The 13,672-nt window shown below is 40.3% G+C and overlaps 1 protein-coding gene across 6 annotated transcripts in view; it reads right to left on the reverse strand.

Moving 5' to 3' along the window:
- Positions 1 to 54: 54 nt before the first annotated feature.
- Positions 55 to 13,672, reverse strand: part of pfkfb1 (6-phosphofructo-2-kinase/fructose-2,6-biphosphatase 1) — a 97,179-nt gene continuing 83,561 nt past the window's right edge. For 4 of the 6 annotated variants that reach the window (XM_028583535.1, XM_028583534.1, XM_028583536.1 and 1 more), the window contains 13 exons: positions 10,776 to 10,901; positions 9,710 to 9,806; positions 9,504 to 9,570; positions 6,102 to 6,176; positions 5,846 to 5,902; positions 5,611 to 5,732; positions 5,256 to 5,463; positions 4,646 to 4,792; positions 4,457 to 4,561; positions 2,191 to 2,320; positions 1,811 to 1,873; positions 1,662 to 1,726; positions 55 to 840 (listed from right to left, as the gene is read on the reverse strand). In XM_028583535.1, coding sequence (XP_028439336.1) covers positions 781 to 840; positions 1,662 to 1,726; positions 1,811 to 1,873; positions 2,191 to 2,320; positions 4,457 to 4,561; positions 4,646 to 4,792; positions 5,256 to 5,463; positions 5,611 to 5,732; positions 5,846 to 5,902; positions 6,102 to 6,176; positions 9,504 to 9,570; positions 9,710 to 9,806; positions 10,776 to 10,901 — 1,322 coding nt within the window. In that variant the 3' untranslated portion in view covers positions 55 to 780. Of the gene's footprint in view, positions 841 to 1,661; positions 1,727 to 1,810; positions 1,874 to 2,190; positions 2,321 to 4,456; positions 4,562 to 4,645; positions 4,793 to 5,255; positions 5,464 to 5,610; positions 5,733 to 5,845; positions 5,903 to 6,101; positions 6,177 to 9,503; positions 9,571 to 9,709; positions 9,807 to 10,775; positions 10,902 to 12,025; positions 12,144 to 13,672 lie in introns of those variants that run through there. The other 2 variants (XM_028583530.1, XM_028583537.1) reach the window with 2 other exon arrangements.

A 13,672-nucleotide genomic window follows, 5' to 3' on the forward strand; every position in this document is an offset into this window, starting at 1 on the left:
AGTTAACAACATAAGAAAGCTGCCAGGCAGCCAACACAAACAGGACTTGAGAAGTGGACTCTGTTTCCTTTATTTATTTACATTATTTCAGTCAAACCCACCTAAAGTTTGGCGTCTCATCTACATTTCAAACGTTACAGTCAACATCTACAACATGTTTTATTTGTTTGGGTGCTGTCCATGGTGCTGGTTCGCACCTTTATACTTAGATTATCAACAACATATTATCTGGGCAACAGTTACACAAACAACCTCCCTACATAATCTTTTTTTTACATTCAATTCAATTTATTGAATTGGTTAATTTCCTCTTAACCTCAAAACAATATCAGGGTACCCTCCACGTTAAATATAAGACTTTTAAAGACATTTTCAATACCACATAGGATGAAATTTAATGCCAAGACATTTTTTAAACTTCTAAGACCCCGTGGGATCCCTGAATATTATGCATTCTTTTTTCTCTCTGTATCATTTGTAAACAACTTTTAAACTTTAGTCTGATAAGACAACATTTCACAGTCATGTTGCAAACCGAAGCTCCTGTATGAGCCATGTCCTGTCCTGTGCAGCAGGAGTCCATGTGCTTCTGGAGTGACGTTTCCATAACCTCGTCCCATTTCTACCATCTAGTCTTCCCCTGCCTCAAAGCCCCATCGTCTTTCTGCTTTCACACAATCAACCTTTAACTGGAGTGCATCTCTAACATTTAGTAAAGCTAACAAGTAGCAACACATCCCGCTTTACGTGATTGTGACCTCTCTCTCATAAAACCAGCATTTATATGTGGTCAGGAACAGTCTGCAGAGCATCCTCAGGGTTTCTGTTGACGTCGACATTCTGCAACGACAGCAAAGACTATTGGCATGTCTCAAATCCATACATACATCTTTATTCTAAGCTTCTTTAGTATTTGGTGTATTGTGTATAGTATTTCCACACTGGAAAAGTGACAGAATTAAGTATATTCAAACCAGACACCATGCAAAGTATGGTTTGCACTACCATAATGCAATGCAGAAAAAAAATGCAGAAAAGCCAACTGGAAAATAAATCTGGGGAAACTGTTCCAGAAAGACTTTGGAAAACAAAAAATAAGTTATCAATCTTAAAAAAAAAAAAAACTGTATATATCTGATCTATAGTGTATTCATATCACACCTCCAGCAGTTCCTTCTGTATATCAGCACTATATTTCCGCTGCACATGTTCTTGTGTTAATAATGTATTTCCATATCACACGTGTCCTTACTTTATAATATCAGACCAGTTATTTTTTTTTTTACCAGCTGTTCGAGTACAGCCCCTTTACCGTACACTAGCCACCATAAGCTACTGGTCATACCAGACCAAGTGAGGCAGCAAATATCAAAGTGTGGAATTGGTGCTACTTATTGCTTATGCACTCAACTTCAATTAGATTTTGACATTTCTTTTTTTTTCCCCAAAGCTACGTAGTTTTAAAACCCTGAGAAGGCTGTATCCTAATATGGAAAAAATATCAGTTCAGCTATATATTTGCTCATTCCTCACCACCACACATATTTCCTCAATACGTACAAATTACTAAACATTACAGGCTGCCATCAGACGTATGTACCACAGAATAGTTGGCAAAGCTAAGTGTCTATTAAGACGAACGTGTGCTTGTGGAAACTCACCACTGGCCTCTCTCGGTGTGTGTTGACTGCTTCAATATTGAGGAAAAATGACTCAACTTTACAGCCTGAAATTGAGGATAGAGTCAGACTGTCAGAGAGAGATTTACAGAGATACAAATATGTCACACACTCAAGCTTGTACCACCTACCATAAGCTATTGGTGTGAGTTTGAGAACAGTGTGTAGGGGGCATCTGAGATAAGGCAGCTCATCTTCACAGGGGGGGAATAAGATTATTCAGAATCAGGAACAGTTTATTGCCAAGTACACATACAAGGAATTTAAACTTGGTGATGATTTGGTGCATAACAATAAACAGCGCAAAAGTTTAAAGATATAATATAAAATTAAAAATAAGAAAATGTATAATAGAATATGAAATATGTTATTTAAGTATCTCCTTTTAATGTGTACAGTTAATTATCAAACTAATGAGGGGGTGTAAGAGTTGACAGTATTAAGAGTGTTCGGGGTCTTGAAACCTCATCATATAGTGTTTCAATGTATTAACAAGCCTGGATGTGTGTACCTGCAGGTTTGTCCAGGAAGTAGGCCAGCAGGCAGCGAAACACAGCTTGGTGGCAGATAACCAGAACATTTTCCTGCCTCTCCAGCTCCATTATCACCGGCTCTAGACGATGGACAAGGTCCTCATAGGACTGGACAAGAGACAAAAATCTGAATCAGCTTTATTGGCCAGGTTTGCGTAAACAAACAAGGAATTTGACTCCGGTTAATCTTTGCTCTCAAAGTACAACACTCACTTAACATATAAAGAATAAAAACAGAAAGGACAGTAAGAAATATAAAAAAATGCTGTTAAGTATACAGTATAACAATACAATAGAATTTACAAATTTACAAGAATGATTGAAGAGTTCATCAATTATTCAAACTCATTCAATCTTACCGTCTCAGTCCATCTTACACAGACTGTACAACTCCCAGACCTTTTCTATTCAGATTCTCTTATAATGAATATGTCTGACAGGATACATTTGGGTGGGAAAAGGCATACTTGTCTGTTAAATATGAAGACGGTTAGCTTCTACAGCTGCATTGTTGAGAGCATTTGACCAGCTGCATCACCGTGTGGTACGATGGCACTACTGCTATGGACCACAAACGCCTGCAGAGAGTGGTGAAGACTGCAGGGAAGATCACCAGGACACCAGAGCATCTACCACTGCAGGGTCCACAGGAGAGTCACCTCCATCCTCAAGGACCCCACCCATCCCCAGCACGGACTGTTCCCACCTCTACCCTCAGGCCGAAGGTACAGGAGTGTTAAATGCAGGACCTCCAGACTCAAGAACTCTTTCTTTCCTACTGCCATCAAACTCCTTAACAGTGGATAGGAGTTTATACTCATGGTCTGCCTCATAACTGTACTCTACGGTTTACATTTCTCCAGTTTGCACAGGTATAACTTGCACGGTTTATTATTATTGTTGCTTTATTTTTCACATGCTGCCTTTTAAAATTGTTTTATTTTGTATATTTGTAGTATATATTGTAGATTTTACACAGGAAGAATTTGATTGTACAGGGAAACACTTTGAACTTTGAAAAACTTTGAACTTTAAAGACTGGAAACAGCTAGCCTGGCTCCAAAAGTAACAAACAAATCCACCATCCAGCACTCCTAAAGCTCACTAATTACCTAATTTATTATATCTCATTTGGCGGTGGAAGATATCCAAATACACTTACTCAAGTACTGTATGAAGTACAACTGCAAGGAACTTGTACTTTACTTGAGCATTTCTATTTTATGCCACTTTATACTTGCACTCCACTACATTTCAGAGGCAAAAATTGCAGTTTTTACTCCACTATATTTATTTAACATCTTTAATTAATGATAACAGACTGAGATTATTAGTACATGTCATCAACAAACTAATTATGATGTATTATTATAGATTAAGTTACTCAGCAGTATTATACACATCAATTAAAATTAGCTCCACCTTTAACAGATGCAAGATAAAATTATTATTTGTGTATGCTTTAACAGCACATTCATAATTATAATCCAATGATATAATATTCTTAAATGGGCAATTCTGCATGATGAGAACTTTTACTTTTGGCAATTTAAGTATATTTCGATTCTTATACTTTTGCTTTTTTACTTGAGTAAACTTTTGGTGGGAGTGTCACTGAAAGGGCCCATTTGTGGGACCTTCTGTTGTGTTCTTTAACCCCCCCCTCAAATGTAGCCCAAGTAGAATATTTTTTTACAATTATTGTTTTCCGTCAGATCATAGTATATAGATCCCGACATTTCTGACCGCACCTAAAGGCAGCCTCATTTCACGGACAAAGAGAGAAGAGAGGAGGATCCATTTTATTTCTATGGGAGGGAGGGACTGGGCTTTGTGCTGGTGCTTGTTGCAGGAAACAGTCAGCTGTTGTTTCACAAACTCCCGGGCAGTTCAGTGCTTGTGTTTCATTCTTTACCCTCATAGTGTTTTAAAACATTCAGGCTGTGTGAATGCAGGCTTACCAGTCGATATGCTAAGCTAACTGTCTACTCACTGAAGCTTGGGAATTAAACGGACCGATATCAGAGTGGTATCAATCGTCTCATCTAACTCTCTGAAAGAATGCTAATTGTTGCAATATTACTTTAAACCAACCCGTGCTCACTGGCCAACACATCAGACTGTGGTTGAACTGGGCAGCTTACCGGTGTGAACATGTGGGTTCCTAAAAAAACTCGCAGTGATACTGGTACAATGGTTAAATAAAAGTTTAAAAAGTCACAGCATCTTCAGGGGAGCACTTACCTCACCCTTGGGGTAACGATAACGATACTTGTCCTGGTCTCTTAGTGCAAACTCTTGTGGTAAATTCTGCTGAATCTCCTCGTAGGTTAGCTCCTCACATACACCCTTAGTGAGAAAAAGGAACATGAACATCACCATACTAGATAAAAAGCTACTAAGAAAGCAGCTCAGAGTGGTGAATAAACTCACGGCGTCTATCTCGTTGAGGGCCTTCCACTGTTCATACTGGACTCCCAGAGCCTCTGCAGTCTGGATGGTCCTCTTCATGTGGCTCGTCCACACCTTCAGCTCTCTGATGTTCTGACCACGGATGAAGGTCGCCAACGCATTGGCATACTGGAAACAATTAAATACTAAGTAAATTAATCTTTGACTGCTTTAAAACTGTAGTGCGTAGTTTCTGTCGCCCCCCCATGAGGAATACTAAGTAATGATAATCAACATGATACAAGCCTTTAGTGATCGCGCACCACCCCTACCCCTCCTCCACGCAGAGTTGCTGCGTGCAAAAGTCACCGGACAACACTATTTTGTAAAGATTTCCATATTAAGAAATAAAGAGAGATTTTTGGAGCTGATAATCTTAATTAGCTTTATATCAACTCATTTGGCAATGGCTTGAATGTAACGGACATTCAAGCCATTGCCAAATGAGAGCACATATTTCTCCCATCTCAGAATGCTGTGTGGACTAGCCAGACCGTCCTCTGCAGCGCTGTGGAGGAAGGCCTGGCAATGCGAGACTAAGGGAACAGCAACCAACAATACTTCCTCTCCTGGTACAGTGTCATCTCCTCACCTTCTGTCCTCGAGGGGAGAGGCCTGAGTCTCCCCCGATGCGACCTGACAGGTTGAGTTCGCTCTCTCCGTGGCGGCTCAGGTAGATGGATCTCGGTGTGACGTGGATGTTCATCAGGTAGTAGACTATCCTGCTTTGAATGTGGTCCTGCACCCGGTTCACCAGGTATCTACTGCCCACGTCGAAGATCTTGATGTAGGAGAGCTTCCTGTTCAAAGTCAGCATTCGGGGGGAAACAAACTACATGAATTTGTTGGAAATTAGTGGGAAAAACTACTGTTTTGTGAGACTATGCTGTCCACCACCCACTTTCCCTTTTTAATCTCACAGGAAGAAAAGCATTATGGGTCAGTACCTATCCTTCTCATCGTCAATAGGCATGTAGCTGGCCCTGTAACAGTCAATGCGCTGGACAAAGTCTTCCATGGCCTCATCTATGTCACGATCCACGTAATCAGGACTCCCAAATTTTACTTGCTGTTAGGGAAAGAGAGTTTGGGAATTTAATTGTGAACACTACATCCCTACTGCCTCTGGAAACACTTACATAACAAAAAAAAAACAAAACAAAAAAACATCTCTTGACTGACCTTAATATTCTCTGCAATGATTTCTGGATCATCACAGATTGATTCCACAAAGAACACCTGCATACAAGAAGTCATCATAAGTTGGATTGATGAAATGAATGTGAAATATATTCTTTATTTAACAGCCTGCTTGCTCTAGCTTCACATTGAACAGACACATATGATGTGTAATAGCAGTGTCATCATCTAACTCTCTATAAAAGGCATATAAGCATATTTGTAAAATGTGACGTCCAACTTCCACATATGTACTCACTTTGTAGCCTCTGTCCTTTGCATAACTCAAAATGACTGCCCTCCTCTCCCTGGTGGTGTTGGTAGCATCAAATACCTAGATGTGACAGGACTCAACTGTTAGTGATATATCCTTAAAATATTGGCAAATAAAGTACATATACATTATTCATAACAATTGTTAACAATTATTTTAAAAATTGTAAATCTTTTCTCAATTGAAGGTTTCTTTTTTTAGTCTTAGTGAAATAGGCAGAAAGATGATTCTCTCCAAAATGGACTTTAATCTCAACCTTAAAGGGACACACCAGAGATTCAGTATAGTTAGGGCTTAGGGGACTTGAGATAGATATAATTAAAGAAGAATGGTTGATTTTTGTGCCACAGAGGCTGAGATATCCTGGCTTTTAGTCCCCAGAATGGGCCAAGCTCTAAAAATACTGAATCCTACAATTCCCATAATGCAATGTATGATAGTGCCTTTCAAAAGATCTGAAAATTTGAAAATCTCTAAAATTTCTAAATCTTCACCCACAGTTAAAATTGTAAAATAAACTTGTAGTCTTTAATTAGAAATCCAAACTGGGAAAATAACATGACAACATTAAGACGCAATAACTTTTCGGTCACCTTCTTATAAATCTCACTATCTCGGTACTTTCTGCCGTCAACAGAAGACATTATATTCATGGTTTTCACCACACTAATAAAGAAATTGGTTTTCTCCTCGCTCCAAAAGTGTGGTGCTGTGCTGCGTCTCGCCATGTTTACCTCTACTTCTTGTTTACTTCCGGTATACTGCGCGTAGGTTTTCTGCATTGACATATACATATACACATATATATATACATATACATATATATATATATATATATATATATATAAACTATATTATTATAGTATATAATTATTATTATAACTATGTTTTCTGGCGCATACAAGAAGTTCCTCTACTCAAAAGCAGAACACAAATCAATGTTCCTTTAGATGGGGATATGCCGATACCCGTTTACATGAGCAAAATTTCGGGTTAGAAAAGGGGGTAACCCAGGTAGCATATTCAGGTTTTTAAAAACCGGAATATGAGCATATTCGGGTTTTTGCCGGTGTTTACATGGCCGTGCGCGACCGGGTTATTGCTAATATATGAGTTTTGAACGGGTTATTGGCTGCATGTAAACGTAGAGAATGTTTGTTTACAATAACTTCTGGGCAGAAAACTCTGGCGTCCCGTACATACAATTTAACAGTGCTGAGCAAACGGGGGCGAGGAACAACTGGATCTACTCTCATTTCCTTCTTCTAAAATGCATGTTTGATGCTTTTATATGTCAACACTTTGACTAACATTAGCTTGGAAAACTAATTTACCTGTTGGGCCACAGACTAAAGAAAATGACACCGCCCAAACTAGCAGTCAGTCTGACCAGCTAGTCTAGTGTTGCGGTTTCTAACACTAGATTTGGTTTATCAAAGACACTAGCAAAGCAACACAGTACAGAAAATAAGCGCATCAGAGACCACAGATAGGTCGGACCTCCGTGTTCAACTATATACCTTTAAACTTTACAGTTAAAGGACAACAGAAATAAACAGGTTTGCCGATTTCACATATCTCTGCAATTTAAATCCACCGCCAGTTGTCTACCTGGAAGGGATTTTTTGGTTAGCGTGACGTCACGGTGATTCGGTCTATATATGATGATGATGATGATGATGATGATGAGGACCACAGGCTAAGTGGTACTCTCTATGACCAGTAAGATGATCTTTACAGACCTGCCAACCTTGAAAAACTTTGAGTAGCAACTTAATGATTTATTGTCGAAGTTCTGGTTCATGAACACGGCCACACACGTGGAAAAAATGCCATTAAATGTCAAATCTGTATACATTTTAAACCCTAGAAAATAATTATGTTCAAGTAGGTTACTTGAATTAAATAAAACATTAATTATATTAAATACAATTAATTAGATCATAATATAATTCAATAAAATATATTACACTGCATAATGAGCACTTTTACTTTTGGTACTTTAAGTATATTTTGATAATACTTTTGTACTATTACATAGGGAAGATGTTGAATGCAGGACTTGTAACTGACAAGTCATTTGTAACTCTACAACACTGTTTTTTCTACTTTTACTGCAATACATAATCTGAGTAAGTCTTCCACCTCTGGAAATTACCAACAACAGTCATGCATGAACACCTGCAGCTGTGTTTAACACTGAAAACACACAGCTCAGTTCAGCGTTTCCTTGCAGCTCTGCTACAGAGGCAGATAACCTTTGACGTTACCTGCCGGTCACATCGTCTCTAAACAGTCCGCTCACAGTGAAGTCCTGCGCGGATCAATAGGTGTTATAGTCCGGCGGCTGCTCACTCTGTTTGTTATAAGACACACACCGAGCAGGTTGATGCGCTCACAGAGCCAATTTTTGCAGATGTTACCGCTCGGCGTTTGGCTAGCTAATAAGCCGTTAGTCGCCGAGCAGCCAGCCAAGGTCCGACAGACACAGACACATTCCGCACATCCTCCACTCAGTTTAACCGCTAACCCCCCGGTACCGGTGAGAGAGGCGTGTTTACTTTGTGTCTCGGTCCTCCAGTGCGTCCAGCAACGGGCTCCGGTCAGTTTTTAATCAGCCTACATTAGTAACAGTTAATTTTGTTAAGTTATGAACTTATTCCTAAGAAAGGCAAAACATATATAAGATCTTTGTAACGAAATCCAAGACTTTGTATACCAAATGCAAGGCTTTATTAATAATAATTTAAATAATATTTCTCCAAAGTTGACAGTAAATTAATTTAATTTCACCTTTCTACATCAAATCAGTTTACCTTTGCAAGCACCGTCCTCCCTTGGGGAAACTCATAGATATATGGGGGGAAACCAACCAAACTAAACGGGAATGAGAGAGGAATAACACTTGCATCTGAAGCTTTTGTTTTACTATCAGTAGCCGATATCCCCGCTTGACATTAGAGGAAGGAACCCGACGCTGTGATTGGTCAAACTCTTCTTCTTTAGTTTTTTTTTTCCAGCATGCTCGTGGCTGCTACGCTGTTTTAGCTATAGGTTTTAGCCGCCTACTACCATCAAGTGTTAGACTGAGACGGTTACTGCACGTCAACGAGTGAACTCAAAGCAGTCACCTGATTTTCGCGTAGTTTAAAGTGACAAATTGTATCACCATATTTTGATGTCAAAATGCGTATCTACTACGCAAAATGCGTACAGGTTGGCAGGTCTGTCTTTATTTGTAAAATCGGTTCCCCTTTAATCTCAGTGAGACCTGACTGAGAGAGTACACACACACACACACACACACACACACACACACACACACACACACACACACAAATAATCAGTGTGTGATTAAGGGACAGTTTCAGGTGTCCTCTTACTCACGGCTACTTGTCCCTGTTCCTTTGAGAAGTAGGCAGCGACGTCTTTGAGGGCGGCTGCTGCACAGGCCCTGAGAGGGAATGATGAATGTGGCTTGAAAATGACAGTGACAGACAAATCAGACAACATAAAACTAATAATAATAATAACAATAACAATAATAATAATATCTAACGCTGGTCTGTTTTGACATTTATCACCCTTCTTACTTGCGGATCCTCATGGCCTCCTCATTGTCCGGTTTAAAGAACTCAAAGTTCTTATAGATCTTGACAGCCTCCCTGCGGTACTGGCCCACGTTGAACACTGATGGGATTAGAGAAACAGAGGGGTTAACACAAATATACATTCCCTTTTAGGTAAAGCCGCAAAGATTATTATAATAAGATTATTCAGTCCTTCCAGAAAATTGATTGAAAACAGATTGTTGTGGGCAAAAATCCTCGATTATGCTGCACGTTTTCTTAAAAAATGCGATGGAATATGCGGGATATTAATGCAATTTTATGCGATGAAATTGCGGGAACTTGCTAAAAATGCGGTTTGATGAAAAAGAGAAAAAAAGTGATTGCCCCAACACCCTTGCTTTTCAATGATGTTCAGGTTGCGTAATTACGTCACTTCAGAACATTCCCATGGCAACAGGGGAAAAGGGAAAATGGCTGCCCTTGAGTGAAGTAAACACAACATTTTTCTACTTTCTGTTAAGATATATGTGACTTTTTTGCAACGAAAATGCGGGGATTATGAAATCATACAAGCCCCGCATATTTTGCGCGGAAATCGGCAATTTATGCAGCGAAAGTGCGGCGTATTTCAAAAAATGCGGACCCCGCATAAATATGCGGACTTTGGCTGATTATGCATTGAATTATGCGATCGCATGATCAAGTTTGATCAAGACTGATTATTATATTAAGATTGTGTTTATGAGAAAAAAAAAGAAAATGTTCTCTGATTGCATCTTGTTAAATGTGAACATGTACAACAATAGTTTCTTAACTCCTCTGTGACAGCAAACTTAATATCTTTGAGTTGTGGACAAAACAAGATATTTGAGGACGCCATCTTGGGCTTTAGGAAACACTGATCCACATTATCTGACATTTTACACAAACAACTAATCCATTAATTTAGAAAATAATCAACAGATTAATCGACAATGAAAATAAACGGATGGTGTTCACTATGTTATTAACTCATACTGTAATGTCAACATTAAAACGGTCAATTCCATGTCTAATCAAGATTTAGGGATTCACTTTGAAAACTGACTTTTTGTAGGCACTCCGATCCAGTTCAGGTAGCGAGTGAGCTTCTTGGAGATATACGTCTTCCCTCTGGCTGGCAACCCCACCATCACAATCATCGTGGGAGAGTTACAGAACTGCGGCACCGAGGCTGCGGTGAAAACAAAAACGCACAATAACATGAAGTCATTCAGCAGAAGAGCATTAGCCTTGTGCTCAGAACGGTTAAATGCTGCAGTACGTGTTGAGTGTGTCGCTGCCATGGTAATCTTCATTAATAGAGAGAATAAGAGCGCCAAGGGGAAGCTCAGATGTCTGCAAACTAGTGTAGTGAGTCACTCGGCTTATCTGCATCTCTCTGGCAGCACGTTTTGACAAAGAAATCTGTCCAACCAACTACAAACAAAATCAAATAAACAGACACAAAAACAAGAAACTGATACAAGGACATTGGGAATTAGTCAAAGATGTGAATAACAACTTTGACTGACCAGATGCTCCTCCTCCACAGTGTACTGTGCCATATGGCCGACAATCACAACAACAAAACACTCATAATCTCCAAGTCTGTTAAAATGTCAGTCTCTTCCCTGCAGATGGTTACAAATCAGCTCAGCTTTACGCAACCAATGTTCCCTAATATAACACCATTATTCTTCCAATTTAAGGCTGTGGTTCTACTCACAATTATTTAACAATGAAGCTACAGTGAAGAAAAGAGAGGCCACGCTTTAGAATGACCTCTGATATCATCACAGCATTCCCGGCTCAGACATTTCCACACAAACCCAACATAATGTAAAATGTTGTGCGTTTCTTACCGAGTCATGACCCATTTGTGGCATGCTTGTCTTTCTCAAACAATGGCAGTAATTTATAAAAGGCAGACTGCAGGGCTGCTTGCCAGTTAGCTGTACCTCCAAAAAAGTACCCGGATGGCCTGTGTGTGCATATACAGGGACAGGGAGAGCCTCCAGGCTGTTCGATTATGAATGGAGTACACTGCGTCAGCAAAATGCTGAAAGGACCACGTCAGACACTGAACAGAGAGCCAACACGGACCTGGCTTGGTCCAGCCTGGCTGTCGTCCCATGACTAACGCCTCTGCTGCCTGAACTACCAGCATCCCCCAGCCAGACTCAGGATTCAGCAGCATGAAAACACACCTATGACTGCTGGGAGTGTTAAAGCAAACACCAGCTTCATCCGTTGAAACAAGAATGAGTTAAACAGAGACAGAATATATGCTTCTTCTCCTAGTCAGGCTGCACTTACATCCTCTCCTGCGGTTCAGGTTGCAGCCCATCCATGGCACCCAGATCTTAAGCAGAGGAGTCTGTGTGAGTTTCTTCTGCTCTGCGTTAATGCGGAGAGCCATGAGGCCCGAGTGGCAGGTGAACGACTGAGGCGCACAGCTCTGTGATCCGTGTGCATGTATGTGTGCTTCACTGAACACTCCCTACTGCAGGTCAGCTGACTGTTGCTAAGGAGAAGTACTTGGTAGGCAGGAGAGGGGTTGTGGGGGCACTGAGGCCATGCTGCTTGTCTGCCTTTCAGCCTGTTTGTTACATGATTTAAAAAGGCCTGAGGAGGGGAGCTGCCAAAATCTGTGGTGATGTCAGACAGCGGAAAAGCAGTCAAATCCCCCCGTCCTGTACATCTGTTGTGCTGACACAGGTCCTTTCTCAGTTAGAGTAAGAATAACAGAGACATGTGAGGCAAGTGTTAACAACGGTGGGAGCCTCATGAATTCAGATGAGAGCACAGTTGGTGCTGCACAAGCTCCTTGTTTATCAAGCTGTGACGAGTAGAGAGGGACGTCTCCTTTCTTACCACTAGAGGGCAGTTTAAGCAAAGATACCCTAAGAAGTTACTGCACTAATAAAAGTAACATGTTAGTCATGCCATTTCCCCAAGACAAGGCCCTTTATATAGCACATTTCAGCAACAAGGCCATTAAAGGGCTTTACATAAAACATTAAAAGGACATTAAACAAGAATCTAAAACTAAATCATTAGAGAATAGCAAAAAAAGATGAAATAGAATGACTTTAATACAAGACTTAAAATTACAGTGTAAGAAATTAATTATTATGAATGTATATGAATTATTTCACTGATTTAATAAAAGGGAGAGTCAAACAGAAAAGTCTTCTGCCTTTATTTAAAGTTTCTGCTTCCTGCTTCTCCATGTTTATTTCCCAATGGGAAAACGTGACAAAGAATGTGCCAACGATCACCAAATTTCTCCCATATCTTGTCATGAACACTTAAAGGTATACCATTAAGCTTTGTATCAGTAGAAACACGGTAGTATTTTCGAATGACGTGCTTCCCTCCCTCATGTCCCCCTGAGACGAGAGATCTCTGTATTGTGGGTCTGGAAAAAATCTTTAGATGACTATTTTTGCGTCATCGGAAGATTTTTTGCCCAGAGGCAATGGACTACAGCCAGTAGTAGGAGCTACTTCCGCACGTTTTCAACCCGCCCATAGGGCGGTTGGACTATCGTCTTTACACAAAGCTTTCCAAAGCAAAACTAACGTCAGCCATCTTGAATCTTCGCTAAACTGGCTTCTCAGCAGAAAACTTTTACAACAATTATGTGCATTCAAACTACCGCACATGTGTACCACCGGGATACATTGGTACAGATGGGAGAATATGCAGGACACTTTATTACAGATGGAATACGCGACATACGTGAGCTTCGCCTTCTACAGAGACCAGCACCTCGACGGTGGTGTGCAGGAGTTCGAGGCGAGCTAGGTGGAAAGCTAACGCTAGCCGGCCACCTGTTCCATCAATCCTGCTTGCAAGTGTCCGCTCATTAGACAACAAACATGGCTGAACAACAGTGTACCGGACTATCCAGCTACCAGGCCCGCTGCTCTGTCGCCAGGTAAGACTAGCTAGTGGAGG

Source organism: Perca flavescens, chromosome 7 (genome assembly GCF_004354835.1).
Source record: "Perca flavescens isolate YP-PL-M2 chromosome 7, PFLA_1.0, whole genome shotgun sequence".
Taxonomy (NCBI): domain Eukaryota; kingdom Metazoa; phylum Chordata; class Actinopteri; order Perciformes; family Percidae; genus Perca; species Perca flavescens.